The sequence below is a fragment of the Paramisgurnus dabryanus genome, chromosome 18, assembly GCF_030506205.2.
Source record: "Paramisgurnus dabryanus chromosome 18, PD_genome_1.1, whole genome shotgun sequence".
Taxonomy (NCBI): Eukaryota; Metazoa; Chordata; class Actinopteri; order Cypriniformes; family Cobitidae; genus Paramisgurnus; species Paramisgurnus dabryanus.
The window spans coordinates 8589270-8606257 of NC_133354.1; the positions used below are offsets into that span (position 1 = coordinate 8589270).

The 16988-nt window shown below is 35.5% G+C and overlaps 1 protein-coding gene across 5 annotated transcripts in view; it reads right to left on the reverse strand.

The window, feature by feature from the left end:
• Positions 1-3511: 3511 nt before the first annotated feature.
• celf4 (CUGBP, Elav-like family member 4) overlaps positions 3512-16988 on the reverse strand; it is a 117131-nt gene continuing 103654 nt past the window's right edge. For all 5 annotated transcript variants that reach the window (XM_065244070.2, XM_065244068.2, XM_065244069.2 and 2 more), the window contains exons 13-14: positions 14976-15173; positions 3512-6974 (exon numbers count right to left, since the gene is read on the reverse strand). In XM_065244070.2, coding sequence (XP_065100142.1) covers positions 15046-15173 — 128 coding nt within the window. In that variant the 3' untranslated portion in view covers positions 3512-6974; positions 14976-15045. The remainder of the gene's footprint in view (positions 6975-14975; positions 15174-16988) is intronic.

Here is a 16988-nt window from a genome sequence, read left to right on the forward strand (position 1 = left end):
AATTTTGAGATAAGAGCAGCAAAATGTGTCTATAAAATGTGTTTTGTTATTAGCCTGGTGGTTAATCATTCATTTCTAATGTTGTATGCATGCTTACTTTTCTTTAAAACACTAATATAGTCCTTTAACTAAGTACATGTCTCCAATTCGTACAGAATAACATAAAACGCAAGGCATGAATACTATAAAACTTCTCTCTGGTAAGTTTTTTTTTAAGCACATTGACCGGAATCAACAGAAGCAGGATTCATTTCTAACTAAATAACATTTGTACAGAACTTTGTGGGTTCATATGGTGTTTTACCTTTAACAATACTTGCACAATGAACAATCAAATAGCTTGTTATTAAATCAAACACGTATTATTAAATCAATGTTCATGTCTTAAAAAACATAATGGGGAAAATGCATGGGACATACTCTTATGATCTATACAAACTGGAGATGTACTGTATACTTGGTTATTGTCATATAATATTGAATTGTTGCACTCTATTGGTGTTTAAAAGAAAAGTAAACATGCTTACAACATGATAAATTAGTGATCAGATATCCGAAACAGATATTATGTACCAATGCGATATTCCATCTCAAAGTTAGGTCATATGTCCCTTCTAATTTTAATAACCCACTTTTTCTGAGATTCTTTGTCCTGTGGAAATTTGTATAAAATGATGTATTTTCTGTTTTGATGGCTGAATGACCAGCATCCTGATACAAAACCAGCGGTTTAAAGTGCATGCTTTGAACATCCATCCCTCACAGCCTCGGTTTGGAATAAACGTGGCTGCGAACTGAATACATTTTCAGTGTGTACATTCAAAATAGGTTCAGTTGCTGTGGTCTGTAATGATTTCATTGTAATTGAAGTTCAGGCCCATTAAGTCGTCAATTTTAGTTGCTTAAATTTGAACCATTTCCTTTGATTTTAACAAACAAAATAGATTTTTCCAAACATGTCAGCAAATTACACCAATAGGAGAATCTTTGTATGAGAAAAATAATATTTATGGGGTGGTTTCCCAGACATGGTTTATCCTTGTCCCAGACTAAAATGCATGTTTGAGCTGCCATAATTTAAAAACATTTTGCATTGAGGTATCTTAAAGGATTAGTCCATTTTCTTAAAAAAAATCCAGATAATTTACTCACCACCATGTCATCCAAAATGTTGATGTCTTTCTTTGTTCAGTCGAGAAGAAATTATGTTTTTTGAGGAAAACATTGCAGGATTTTTCTCATTTTAATGAACTTTAATAGAGCCCAACACTTAACTCAACACTTAACAGTTTGTCTCAACGGAGTTTCAAAGGACTCTAAACGATCTCAAACGAGGCATAAGGGTTTTATCTAGCGAAACGATTGTCATTTTTGACAAGAAAAATTAAAAATATGCTCTTTTAAACCACAACTTTTCGTCTAGGTCCGGTCCAGCGCGACCTAACGTAAATGCGTAGTGACGTAGGGAGGTCACGTGTTACATATATGAAACGCACATTTGCGGACCATTGTAAACCATAAACTGACACAAAGACATTAATTAGTATCAGTTGACATACAACAATGTAGGAACGGTCCTCTTTCAACACACTTGTAAACACTGGGGCGGAGTTTAGCGTTCGTTGTCTGTGACCTCTTGACGTCATGATGTATTGCGTGGGGTCACGCTGGAGCATCACGACCTGATCTAGACGAGAAGTTGTGCTTTAAAAGTGTATATTTGTTATTTTTATTGTCAAAAATGACAATCGTTTTGCTAGATAAGACCCTTATGCCTCGTTTGAGATTGTTTATAGTCCTTTGAAACTCAGTTGAAAAAAAACGTTAAGTATTAAATGTTGGGCTCTATTAAAGTCCATTAAAATGAGAAAAATCCTGCAATGTTTTCCTCAAAAAACATAATTTATTCTCGACTGAACAAAGAAAGACATCAACATTTTGGATGACATGGTGGTGAGTAAATTATCTGGATTTTTTTAATGAAAATGGACTAATCCTTTAACATAAATCAGTGCCATTGTTTTGTCTCAAGATGCCCACCAGTATAGTTTTTGTAAGGTATGTTTTTAAAAACTACTTTAATCCAGGACTAGGACTTAGTTATTAATCTAATCCCTGTCCAGGAAACTGCTCCATAATATTTAGAGTACACTTATGATGGTTGTTTCATCATATTTTTCTACAAGCCCAAATGTTTTTAGCGCAAATGTTATCAGCTTAAAACCCCTTAGCATTCCTGAAAAAGGGCTAAAAATGCCTAAAAAGGACACAAATTGTACCTGCTGTGTTGATTGTATCTTTAAACTGTTTACATCATTCGAATCACAATAATTTCAGCTTTCCAAAGATATATGACGTGTTTAGCTTGTTTTTTAATTTTCTGTCAAATAATGCAGTGTCCTTCCCACAGTACACTGGAATTTTAAGGGGTTAAACAATATCTTTGCCTGTTTTCATTAGAGTAGTGTATAAAAATGATTAAAAAAGACAATAGGTTATCTTAAAATTACTTATTTTACACAGACATGGAAACTATAGCCATCCCATTGAGTTTGGAAAAAAAGTGCCTTGTCAAAATATATTTTTTTTAGTGAACCCAGAATAATAAAGTCATTTAACTTTATCTAGATGCACAATGCACTTACAGATGTTTTCATTTTTGGATTATAATCAGACTTGTGCCCTTAAAGGGACACACTTTTTTTGAAAAAAAAAAAAAAGGCTTATTTTCCAGCTTCCCTACAGTTAAACATTTGATTCTTACAGTTTTGGAATCCATTCAGCTGATCTCTGGGTGTGATGCTAGCACTTTTAGCATAGCTTAGCATAATCCATTCAATCTGATTAGACCATTAGCATTGCGCTAAAAAATAACCAAAGAGTTTCGATATTTTTCCTATTTAAAACTGGACTCTTCTGATTATCTATCTTGATTATTACGCCGGAATGAGAGTATAGCCATGTCTTCCTAGAAAATCGCAACTTTGAAATTTTTAATCTGTCTTAGTAAACGATGTAACTACAGAAGAGTCAAGTTTTAAATAGGAAAAATATTGAAACTCTTTGGTTATTTTTTAGGTCGATGCTAATGGTCTAATCGGATTCAATGAATTGTGCTAAGCTATGCTAAAAGTGGTAGCGCCAGACCCGGAGCTGGAAATGAGCATTTTTTTTTTTTAAGTGTAGTGTCCCTTTAATGCCTATTCCTATGCCTCTACCTTTCCAATATATCCACAGTATATTTGCTTTGATATTTCCTACTTCAGACTAGATCAGGATATGCACTGGGATTCAGCCAAACATTGCTCCAGGGCTATTGGTCTAATTTGATCTGTAGTGTTGTAAAGAAAGTTTCAGAGACGCGCCTCTCTGTGTGTGCGCACGCATACACCTTTCGCCTTTGAAATGGTCTCATCAGTCGTGCCACAAATCCATAAAAGAAAGAGATAAAAGAAACAACTCACAAAAGGCTTGCATTGAGATACGGCAGCAGGAAATGGGACAACTGTAATGCTGGTTTATTCTACACTGTGCTTTATTATTGGGCTTAAGCAGAAATGCGTCATTCAGTAAAATTACAAAAAGAGAGTCTAGGGACCAGAGAAACGTGGAGTTGAGGAAAACAGGGCAGGGGCCGCGATAGCACCCTGACTGCTAATACAGCTCAATCTCATTGTGATATAGACTTGGCAAAAATCCACACATACCACCCAGCACTCTCAAGTGTGCTCAAAAATGTCTGAAAAAGCTTCTTTTAATGATCCTCCTTTTTCCACTTTACTGCATTGTTTCTGTAAGTTCACACTATTGTTCTTGATTTCAAAAGAGTTGAAGACAGTTAGCGCTAATGAAGAACGGCAATAAAAGAGTTGCTGAGAGTTTGATGGATTAGTGCAGATTTGTCTTTTTTCTGTCTGGGAAAAAAGCAATGAAGCAGATCGGATTTCTGACACATGGAACCGCAGAACGGAAAGAAAGCAGACAGTTCAAACAGGTGCAGCAAAAGTTTTGACACCGGTCCTTCATGAGTACTTCATTCTCCATAAAGGATTACCCTGATTCTGCCAGTTGCATTGTTCCATTGTGTCGTAATACAATACATGTAAAAATATACTTTTAAAAAAAGCGCAGTTTCGATGTGAAACTCATGTTTAGGTGTGGTTACAAACGTAAAAAAAAAATAAAACTATGAGAGAAATACAGCATATTAGTATGAAAAATAATATAAATAAATGACATTAAAAAAATGAACAAATAATAAATACTCAAATAAATATGCATGTTGGCAGCAGTTCATTCAAACGTTCAAATCTGATTGGCTCATCTCACGTTCTGTATTTAAATACCTATTTGTACCTCACGACCATACTGCATCTCCAAGGACTAGATTTTACCTGCTTTAGCTTGTTTTTCATCTTTTAAATTTTCTTAGTCATCCAGTCCTTCTAGATAGAAGTAAAAGACTATAAAATATGCAAACCTATATACAGAGGAACAGAGCAAAAAAGAGCAAAAAACATTTACAGTATATTCAGTAGTTCATGTATATACTTATATATATTTATAATAAAACTTCTGTTCTGTCTTGGTTCGTCAACCGTACATTTCCAGATTGCCATGTAAACAGTTGCAGCTGAAACGGAGAAAGAGAGATGGACGGATGTTCGACGCTTAAATCCTACGTGACGATGGGTTTTATAAACAGACGGAATGCATATCCTTGCAAAAGATCCTGGAATACCTGAATGACCATGTGTCGGAAAGATCTAGAAGGCAAAATGCAACATTCTCGGAATCAGTCTGAAAACAAGAACTAAATTCCCCTTTGAAATGAAGTGTACATACACACCTTACCATACGGTAAAGTGAACCAACCAGCTCTGGAATTATTACCGTATATATTTACAATAGTGCCATCTTGTATAATAAGAGCAGTTGCGAAGCATAACCAAAAAAAAAAAATCGTAAAAGTCTTTACCCAATAATTTGCAATAACTTCCCCATTACGCGATCGAAAAAACCTTCGAACTCTGAAGCAGCATGTGTAAACGACGCAATGTGATGCGGATTCGGACGATAATTGTGCAAAACATATATAATGCCCACTTCATTGTAACTTGTAAGCAGACGTCGAGTGGGTGTTTCGCTGGATGGCTGTGTCAAGCTGCACGGATTTTTATGTTGACATATTTGAAGGCTTCGCTGTTATAGTCGTCTTTTTGTTTGTTTTGCTTTTTTTTGTAAGAAGTTGAGTTTTTCCGTTGTTTTGACATCAATAAAATGAATGGCTGCTAGCGGTGTCGTGACGCAGGCGCGTTTACAAAACCGCCAGTTGTCCGTATTTAAAGCCAGCGTGCAGTTTTTGCGTGGATATCGCTTGTGTTTGTTCTTATATCGCACGCGTTTGCGAATGTTTACGGAGTACGGCGCAGGGTGGGGAGGCAGATATGTCCGTAACGTTTTCTGTACTATAATCCTGATTCTCTTAAAACTCTCATCGAACGAGAGACCTTTTTGCATTTGTAATTAGCATATACACATATATACACGAAGTTTTCGTACCCTTGAGTGCGCGCGCATGTGTGTGTGTGTGTTTGCGGATACAGGTTGTTATATCGGATCGAGAGGAATGCCTGCAGACTGCAGCTGCCGATTTGAGAGTCGGTCAAAGTCCAAAGCAGAGCAGGGGTTCGTAAATCTACAAAAAAATCTACAGCTCTACATATTGAATAGCCGGTTTCTATATATACACACATAGAAAATATATGCATATAAATACATATATGGGTTTTGGGATTAATATCGTATGTATCCATATATATGCTATACAGGCGCATACATATGAATACATATTGCTTGAATGTCCGCTATACATATACATATCGTATGTACGTTACATATATAAACAGGATCGTTTATCTCAAACCTTAAGATGGTCTCTTCACTACAAGGTCAGGACATTAAAATAGAAAAAGGTAAGGCTGCGTTATGGAACAACCCTTCCCATGCACCCTTTCTCTCACCACAGAGAAAAAACTAGAAGTGAAATAAAAATAAATATTCTTCATTTTGAGCAGTAATTGTAAACTAGCGAAGTGAACGGCCTCGACGGGCCATCGGAAATAGTTCTGCCAGTATTCAAAAGCATATCAGCAATCTATATGTATGCATATAGTCATATATGTTCTTTTTATACATATATCTTTTTTAAATACAACTCTTAAACCGATTGGCACAGCAAGAGATGCAGTGGTCCGATTATGTTACAGGAGTCTTTTTTTTCGTTTGTGATAAAAAGGTTTGGTCATTTGGTCCCTACACACTAAGGAATGACAGGAAAATTCTCCCAGCGGACTGAGGCTGCGGTTTGTGGCAGCCGTTGCCCCTGGAAACGGACAGGCACTCCAAGAAAAAGCTGGCCATCCCGAGTCGAAGCGAGTTCGTGTCCTGAATTGTCACATCCTTCCAAAAAAATTCAAGTCTTTCAAGTTTTTTCCTTTTTTTAAATCCTTTTTGTTGATTTCTAAAACAGTTCTTTAAAAAGTTTCCCCAAAGACGACGTCTTCGATTTTACACGATTCCCCTCTAAACGTTTTAAAAAGTGTTTTTTCTTACTACAGTATGCATTTCGATTCAGTGTCTTCTGAGGGCTTGTTTTCTTTTTTTTTTTAAATATTTTTTGTGTTGGTCTTCTTCAGTTGTTCGTCCTGTGGTCCTGCAATACAAGGGCATGGGGTTCAGAGAAGGGAGTACGGTATGGTCCAGTTACTCCGCGGCTCCCCTGAGTTTAATTCTAAGGTCCGTTGAGCCCGGTGGTGGTGTTGGTGGTGTTGTTGTGTCATGCGGCTGTGTTCTCCTCATGTTCCGCTTCAGCACTGTCGTATCCCCAGCCCTGATGATCTGAATCCGTTGTGTTTTCATAGATTTCAATTACATTTTGCATGTTATCAACATGTGTTCCAACTCTACAAAACCTACAAGGATATGAAAGAAAAAAGGGATTAATATTTTCATTCAGTGCTGGAGACAAATATACCAAACATCAAACTTGTTTACTGACTTTTAATGTCTTTTCATTTGCTTCAGCTCAAAAAGGTTATGTCGTATAAACCACAAATTTCTTAAAAGTTTTTGTTTTGTTTTTCAGTTGCTGTAATATATCGAAACATTCATAAAACAAAAGAAAATGCAAAATTGCTTGTTTTCAGAGAATATATCTAAGGCGGCATTTATAGTACCACATTTTCATCTAAAAGCAAAAGCCTTTTAGGCATTTACATCACGGGTTCCCAAACTTTTCATTTTGTGACCCACTTAAAGGGACACTCCACATTTTCCAGCTCCCCTAGAGTTAAACATTAGATTTTTACCGTTTTGGAATCCATTCAGCTGATCTCTACCACTGTTAGCATAGCTTAGCATAATCCATTGAATCTGATTAGACCATTAGCATCACGCTCAAAAATAACCAAAGGGTTTCAATATTTTTCCTATTTAAGACTTGACTTGTAGTTACATTGTGTACTAAGACAGACGGAAACTTAAAAGTTGTGATTTTCTAGGCCGATATATCTAGAACTATACTCTCATTCTGGCGTAAGAATCAAGGACCTTGCTGCTGTAACATGGCTGCAGCAGGCGTAGAGATATTACGCACTGCCTGAAAATAGTCCCCTTGGTTACTTTCAATTCAGGCGCTGTGTAATATCATTGTGCCTGCTGCATTCATGTTACAGAAGTTAGAGAAGTTTTAAATAGGAAAAATATCAAAACTCTTTGGTTATTTTTTAGCGCATTGCTAATGGTCTAATCAGATTCAATAGATTATGCTAAGCTATGCTAAAATGGTACCGCCAGACCCGGAGATCAGCTGAATGGATTCCAAAACGGTAAAAATCAAATATTTAACTCTAGGGGAGCTGGAAAATGAGCATATTTTCAAAAAAAGTGGAGTGTCCCTTTAAAGGTGTAATGGGTTTTAAGCAGCATCTAGTGGTGAAATTACAAATTGCAACCAACATCAATTTCGAAACGCAATGAGAAGCTACGGTAGCCACTAGGGCTGTGTATCGCCAACGATTTCCCGATACGATACGTATCCCGATACAAGGGTCCCGATACGATGCGCATCACGATACAAGACTATTTTGAATTAAATTTTTGTTCAGAATTTAGTAACATTATTTTTATTATTATTTGTTTATTGTACATTGAATAAGCAGTGTTGTAACAGTTGTGTTTTTGCCATTCATTTATTAGCTATTAGAAATACTTAAAATCCCAGAGTTAGTACTTAACTTATGTTTTTTTAAAAGCAGTTTTACAAAGATGGTGCCTTACTCTTGTCTCTCATTATTCTACATCTATGAATATATCTATAAACATGCAGTCAGACTTAATACTATTTAATAAAAATCAGGTTATTAATGTGACAGTTATAGTTTGAAGTAGCTCTGTATCTCTTCTCTAGACATACAGTTTTCACATGCAAATCTTTGTCGTGTTTCTTCTCAAATGCGTTAGTACTGTTTTATAAGAGCGTGGCTAATAAAGCCCTTTGCAGTAGTATAGGCTAAGATATCTGCGCTTTCATACTGAACTCACTGACTTTAATGCGCGCGCGAGAGAGAGCGTCCTTTCCATGCGTCCTTTCCATATGGATCACGCATCAACAGCAATTCATCACGCTACTTTCAAAAGTACATCCGGATCGATACGATATTTTGAACACAGCACTAGTAGCCACCCCAGGAAAAATTTGTCGTCTGACACAAAGTAGGGACGAAGTGCGCTCTATAGAACAGTTTTTCCTTTTAACGCTACATGACGGCGACTTCCATGTCAAGAAGCTAGCAGTGAATGTAGATAAAAACGGCTCATTCTAAGGTAAAAAACAATACATTTTATTATGTTAGGGATATATATACATATCACTGACAATATAGTTTTGTATATTATATTGCATTTCTGTCAAGAGATCCTTCTTAAAGTTACACACTGCACCTTTAAATGGGTATAATCTATTATTGGATTTTTAAATGAAAATATGTAAATTTTACACTGCAAAAAAGATTTTCAAGAAAAAGTTTTCTTAGTATTTTTGTCTTGTTTTCCGTAAAAATATCTAAAAACTCTTAAGATGCTTTTTCTTGATGAGCAATTGACAAAGCAAAAAAGTCTAGTTTTTAGACAAAACATATCAAATTTAAGTGATTTTGTGCATAAAACAAGCAAAAAATCTGCTAATGGGGTAAGTAAAAAAATCTTGAACATTTTTTCTTAAACACTAAATTCAAGAAAAATTTGCTTACCCCATTGGCAGATTTTTTTGCTTGTTTCATGCACAAAATCACTTAAATTTGATATTTTTGGTCTAAAAACTAGATTTATTTTCTTGGGTCGTTTTGCTCATCAAGAAGCAGCATCTTAATTTTAAGAATTTTTAGATATTTTTACTGAAAACAAGACAAAAATACTAAGAATTGCACTGTAATAATTTATTTGTTCTGATGAACACAAAGGCAGATATTTTCGATATTTTTCAAATATCTTTCTTAGTGTTCGAGCAACTTGAGGAATGACAGAAAGTTTTTTTTTTGGGTAAACTATTGTAAAAAAAAAATTCCCGTGTATGTTTTCTAATAGTAAACATAGATTTATTTAGAAAATTAGATATATTTAGAAAATTTTGATTCAGTGTGGCCGGACAAGGTTTAATGCATCAAGAATAGTTGCTGGCAGGGGGGTGAGGGGTCTATGTGTGCAGGAGGCGTGCTGTGCTGTCTATTGCAGCTAACAGAGGCGTGGATGGCTCACTAGCTATGTAAGTAGGTAATTACTTGGCCCAGTAAAAGGCATCAGCAGGGTAAATTAATGACACAGCATTGATTTTCCATCTTCATTTAGATGAGGGCATGTGAGACGGGAGAGATATGAGATAAATGTTCACCATGGAAACGACTAATCTCTCCCCCTCTTCCACAGCCCTGCCCCAGAGAGCAGATCTCTTGAGAAAAGAAAGATGCCCTGTTTAAAGGACAAGTTCGGTATTTTAGACTTAAAGCCCTGTTTTCAGATTGTTTATGGTCAAATTGAATGGTTTTGACTGAAATTTCGACATTTTCGGCTGCCCTGAGAATTTTCGCGTGTTTGTGTTTCAGCTCAGACCTCTACAATGGGTTTAATGGTGCACTGGAACAATCCTTCCTAAAATGCATTAAACTTTCGTTTACAAAGACGTGAAACTCACCGAGTGGTCCGGGGTGTTCACTGGTATGCTCACACAAAAATCGCTCCAAAAGACGCATTCCAACAGGTTTTATCGTAGTTTTTACCAACTCCATTGACTGTATTAGACGTCCTGTGAGGTACGGTATTACTCCGCGCCGGGAACTTTGTTTCTATTCTTGCAATTGGCAAAGGCGGATTAGCGCCACCACCTGGGCTGGAGTGTCTATTATTCAAGCTCTAAGCGGAAGAATGTACGGGTGTGAGGCGTTTGGGGAAATAGGTCCACAAGTTAACAACGAATGCTGAAACAGCTGTTGGAAAGCATCTTTTGCAGCGATTTTTGTGTGAGCATATCAGTGAACACCCCTGACCACTCGGTGAGTTTCACGTCTTTGTAAACGAAAGTTTAATGCATTTTAGGAAGGATTGTTCCAGTGCACCATTAAACCCATTGTAGAGGTCTGAGCTGAAACACAAACACGCCAAAATTCTCAGGGCAGCCGAAAATGTCGAAATTTCAGTCAAAACCGTTCTATTTGACCATAAACAATCTGAAAACAGGGCTTTAATTCTAAAATACCGAACTTGTCCTTTAATATCCTATGCTGTTATACTGCTGGATTAAAGTCAATATGAAATGGCATTCCCAATTTAACTTCCCTAACGTGACTTTTTTGAGTAAAAGAGGATAGCCAACAAGAGAAAAATAGCTTGATTTTATCCATTATCAGAAAATGGCTACTCCAGTCCATACAAGAATGCCAAACCTGAATTTGAGTCGATAAGGATGGACTATTCCCCCACCCCAAAACACCACAACATCCATTTCTGTGAATGTACTGTATGTGGCTTTGAGACACGTCGGGATGATCCCAGACATTAACTTGACGTTCAGTCTTCATGTCTTGGTCAGAAAGTCAAATTAATTTCTGAGATCATACTGACGTATCCCAAAGCTTCTTTCTCAAATCTCATTACTCACTATTACTGACATAACAATACATTCACATTACCCTGCATTAAATTACTGCATTCACTTAGGGTAAAATTTCAGAAAGCCTGCATTATCCACAACAGCAGCCCGAAGGCCTGCATGACATCAACTGAAAAGCAAAGTTGTTTCACAGGCGGAGCACAATATTACATTTTGATGAAACATTATGGAGACAAATTGTTTTTGAAGAACATGAATAAGTTTAACTACAAGATTGTGTATTAGGAAAGAAAACAAGATGAATTTTGATGTCATGCTGACTGTAGGTTTTGAAACAGACTTCAGCAAATCTGACCCTGCCTGTGAAAACCAGCTAAAGTCATTTTTCTACATAAAATCGTCCTGCATAATGTAAAGCACACCCTGTCAAAATATAACCTTGATATCTTCAAAATGGCTTGAGTAAGGTAATGTCAAAGATTAAAAACTATGTAAAATCAAACTTTGATGCCCCAAATCTCATAACCTGCAGAAAAAAATGACTTTCTTACTTAGTATTTTTGTGTTGTTTTCAGTAGAAATATAAAAAAAATCTTAAATTAAGGATTAACGACCCAAGAAAATTACACTGGAAAAAATGATTTTCAAGATAAAAAAAATCTCTGTATTTTTGTCTTGTTTTCAGTAAAAATATAAAAAAATCTTAAATTAAAATGAGTTTTCTTGATGAGCAAAATGACCCAAGAAAATAAGTCTAGTTTTTAGACCAAAAATATCAAATTTAAAGCAACACTATGTAGTTTCCATGTAAAAATGACTTACAGCTCCCCCATGTGGTTAAAAAGCGCAACAGTGCCTGGTATCAGACACTCTTCTGCAGGCAGGGGGTGGGGCGGGGCTGTGTTTCCTACCCTCCACCGCCACTTTCAGAGTGTGCTTGTAGCAGCTAGGAGGCTGCTTAGGTTGCAGCAACAGTACAAATTGTTCAGTTAAAAGTTGTTCTATCACTGAAATAATTTAAGAGACATTATTTAAAGGTAAAAAATTACATAGTGTTGCTTTAAGTGATTTTGTGCATAAAACAAGCAAAAAAATCTACCAAATTTAGTGTTTAAGAAAAATGTTCAAGATTTTTTGCTTACCCTATTGGCAGATTTTTTTGGCTTGTTTTATGCACAAAATCACTTAAATTTGATATTTTTGGTCTAAAAGCTAGACTTATTTTCTTGGGTCGTTTTGTTAATCAAGAAAAAGCATCTTAATTTAGGAATTTTTTAATATTTTTACTGAAAACAAGACAAAAATACTAAGAAATTTTTTCCTTGAAAATCGTTTCTTGCAACTACTACTTGTCTAAAAACTAGACTTTTTTCTTGGGTCATTTTGCTCATTAAGAAAATGCATCTCGATTTAAGAAACAAGACAAAAATACTAAGTAAGAAAGACATTTTTTGCAGTGTATGCACATGGCGCCCCATACATACTTCCGGTAAAATCTCAGGGGGGTAACGCTTTTCCGGTCTGCATTAAGTCATAGCAAATTTGCGTTGCTAGCGGTATTCTTTTGGGAATTAGGGAGTAATATAGATTAGTAAAATACATTTATTGTTATAACATAATAAAATAAACATGCAAAAACGCATTGATTAAAAATTACCCGAGGCAACTACACTGCAAAAAATTATTATTTTCAAGAAAAGTTTTTAAGTATTTTTGTCGTGTTTTCAGTAAATATATCTAAAAATTCTTAAATTAGAATCTTTTTCTTGATGAGCAAAACGACCCAAGAAAATTACACTGCAAAAAATGATTTTCAAGAAAAAAAATCTCCGTATTTTTGTCTTGTTTTCAGTAAAAATATAAAAAAATCTTAAATTAAGATGATTTTTCTTGATGAGCAAAACGACCCAAGAAAATAAGTCTAGTTTTTAAACCAAAAATATCAAATTTAAGTGATTTTGTGCATAAAACAAGAAAAAAAATCTACCAAATTTAGTGTATAAGAAAAATTTTCAAGATTTTTTGCTTACCATATTGGCAGATTTTTTTGGCTTGTTTTATGCACAAAATCACTTAAATTTGATAGCTAGCTAAAAGCTAGACTTATTTTCTTGGGTCGTTTTGCTCACCAAGAAAAATATACACTGTAAAAAAACCTTGCTGCCTTAAAAATTTTTGTTAAATCAACTCAGATTTACGAGTCATGTCAACAGAAATTAGTTGTCACAACTTATAAAATATAGTGGAGAAAAGTCAACTTAAATGTATTAGTTATAACAACTCACCTGTAGTTATAACAACTCATCTCTAGTCAAGATAAATAATAGTAAGTTGAAATGACTTGTAAATCTGAGTTGGTTCAACAATAAATTTTAAGGCAGCAATGTATTTTTTACAGTGTAAGATTTTGTAAAATATTTTTACTGAAAACAAGACAAAAATACTAAGAAAATTTTTCCCTGAAAATCATTTCTTGCAGTGTAATAATATACCTGACCTGTGTCTTTAGACCCGATTGGGGTGGAATTCAGGTTTTTGGATCTAAGTGGACCTGTAAAGAACTCTAATTTACAGTACTACACATAAGGATTTTGACTTCAACCCTGAGTCTGTTAGCACAGATGTGATCGAGCCAGGGGATTGGATAAAACACATGGAATAAATGAATTTCTCTATTCATAGAGTTTGCAATGCTACTATAAATAAAAATAATGTCAATATGTAACGTCACATAGTTCTGTACATATATGTTTACATGTGCACTTTACTTTTTTGGATGTGTTTTTAATAAAAGTGCGCACCACTGGCTTAACTTTTAAACTACTAGAGCGCTTTCATTTCAAAGAACAACTGTGCAATGACAATAAAGGTGTTATATCTTACAAATATAGTATAATGTTATTGTGTAATATAAATAACTGATTCAGTAATAGGTAAAATACAAAAATGATTATAGTATGTGAACCATAGCCTTTATAATGACATTACAGTACGTTACGTTAAAATTCGTTATATTGCAAAGCAAAAGTGTTATTATTTCAATAGTACCTCTTAACTATCAAATTTTTCTTTTCTATCATCTTTTATTCTCATATACTTTCTTGTACATAAATATGCATGTGATACTAAATAAAATGTAGGTCATGGCTGTCAGTTGTGTCTTGCTATAAAATTGTGTGGCTTCTCAGACTTCATTATAATTCTGAAACATGTCGTCCTCACAATGATCTCTGCTGTCATCTCTGATCCTTACTGGAAACGGAGAAAAATCACGCGTTCGCTACATAACAGCGGGAGATAAGCAAAAACGCTTTCATGATCAATATATTAATAAAACATTTAAGCCTGCTTTTACAGACAAAGCTTAGCTAAAGCAAGGACTAGGCCTTAGTTAAATTAGGATGTTTAAGTATCTTTTATAAAACATGCCTTAGAAAAAGACGTTACTGGTGTGTATCTCAAGACAAATCAATGCCACTGGCATATTTTAACATCTGTCAGTGCAAGTTATTTTCAGTTGAGAAAGCTCAAACATTTGTCTAAGTCTAGGACTAGCATAAAGTTTAAATATGCTAAAAAGTAAGGTGGATTATTGTAATCTGGAGGTAAAGTTAATGTACAGTAATGTAAAAACTCCTTCCTGTGCATCACCGGATGTTCTTCAATCCCGTGAAAGAAAAACGCGGAAGGAACCATGCATAGTCTCTATACGATTATGAGCTTTTAGCCTGGATTTCACAGACAGGGTCACATTATTTTGTCGTTTCGTTATATATTATTTTGTGTAGTATGTGTCGACGTGACCTCTGACCTGTTATTCCCTGTGCGCAGCGGCGGCCTTCACCCCCAGGGTCAGGGGTGGCTGGGGCAAGGGGACGGGGCTAATATGGGCGGTTGGCATCCTTTGGCCTTTTGAGCTGCACTTTGAGTCTCTTCATGCCGATCTGAAAGCCGTTCATGGACTGGATGGCGGCCTGGGCGCTGCCCGGGTTATCAAAGCTCACAAAGCCTGAGAACAAAGGACGATAAGATGAGCACCAGATGGATGAGAGAGAGAACAACGTGAAATGAGATGGACAGATGGATGGAAAGGCAGAAATGAAGGATATAGGAGAAATAGGTTACAGTGCAGGAAGGTTTAAATGGGAAAGAATGACAAAGGGATGAAATGAATGGACAGAAGGGCATTATAGCGTTTATTATTATGTCACAGTTTCAGCAGATACATGTTTAACATCCAACATATATGCACAAAGTCAATCCATACTGTACAATACAACAGCATACGTGTGATACACCATCATCAAGAATCAGAAGCACAGAGAACATGCAGACCTAAATACACAATATCCAGTCACTCCGAGGCTTAGAGAGAGGCAGTTAGCCAAACGTCCCTTTTCAGCAACATGCAACATCACAAATAACGCAACGAATTGCCTTGGTAGCGTTTGGCTACCGGCTTGATCTCTGAAAACCCTCTACTTGTAAAATACTTGTAAGATGGGTAAAAAGCAAATGGGATTTTTGTATATTGGCACATCATTGAATTTAAAGGGATAGTTCCCTCCAAAATAAAAAAAAGTTGTTCCAAACCTGCATGAATTTCTTTGTTCTGCAAATAAGTTTTGTTAATAACCAAAAAGATCTGGGGCACCATTAACTTCCATAGTATATTTTTTCCTATTCAAGTCAATGGTGCCCCAGATTGTTACAAACATTCTTCAAAATATCTTCATTTATATTCAGCAGAACAAAGAAATGTATACAAGTTATATAAATTATGACAGAATTTTGGGTAAACTATCCCTTTAACTAGACTACTTAATACAATTAAAGGGACACTCCACTTTTTTGAAAATATGCTCATTTTCCAGCTTTCCTAGAGTTAAACATTAGATGTTTACCGTTTTGAAATCCATTCAGCTGATCTCTGGGTATGGCGGTACCATTTTTAGCATAGCTTAGCATAATCCATTGAATTTGATTAGACCATTAGCATCACGCTAAAAAATAATCAAAGAGTTTCGATATTTTTCCTAACCATATCTGTCTAGAAAATCGCAACTTAAATTTTCTGTCAGTCTTAGTACACAATGTAACTACAGAAGAGTCAAGTTTTAAATAGGAAAAATATTTAAACTTTCTGGTTAATTTTTAGCGTGATGCTAATAGTCTAATCAGATTCAATGGATTATGCTAAGCTATGCTAAAAGTGCTAGCGCCAGACCCAGAGATCAGCTGAATGGATTCCAAAACGGTAAAAATCAATTGTTTAACTCTAGGGGAGCAAGAAAATGGGTATTTTTCAAAATAAAAAAGTTAAGTGTCCCTTTAACTGTTTGGCATAGTAATGCGCTATAAAAAATATACATTTATTGGCCCTCTGTATTGTATTGTAAGTTTGTACTGCAGCTACTAAATGTATTAACAGGAACTTTCATAAGTTCTTCACTTTTGGCACAACTGGCATTGAACCAAAAGTATGAACGTACTATGTGATTATAATAAAACGTAGCTAGGAACCGGCTATCGGAGTTTCATTTTCTTTTCAATTCTGTACATTTTGTAGATGATTGGTTATTAGTTGGCAATGCAGTCTCGGAAATGTAATTGTCGGTTTTAAATGTAGTACTGTAGATAATCCTGTTCTATCCTTTCACCAAAGAAACGACTTGATATTACATTATCAATATCAATAAAAGCATTTTGGCATACAATGAACAAACTTCTGCTGACTTGACAGCAAAATTCTGCCAGTTAGCACTCCGACACTAATTTTTCCCCCCATTTTCTCATTCTCTTCATCTTGAGGTGGTGCGATAAT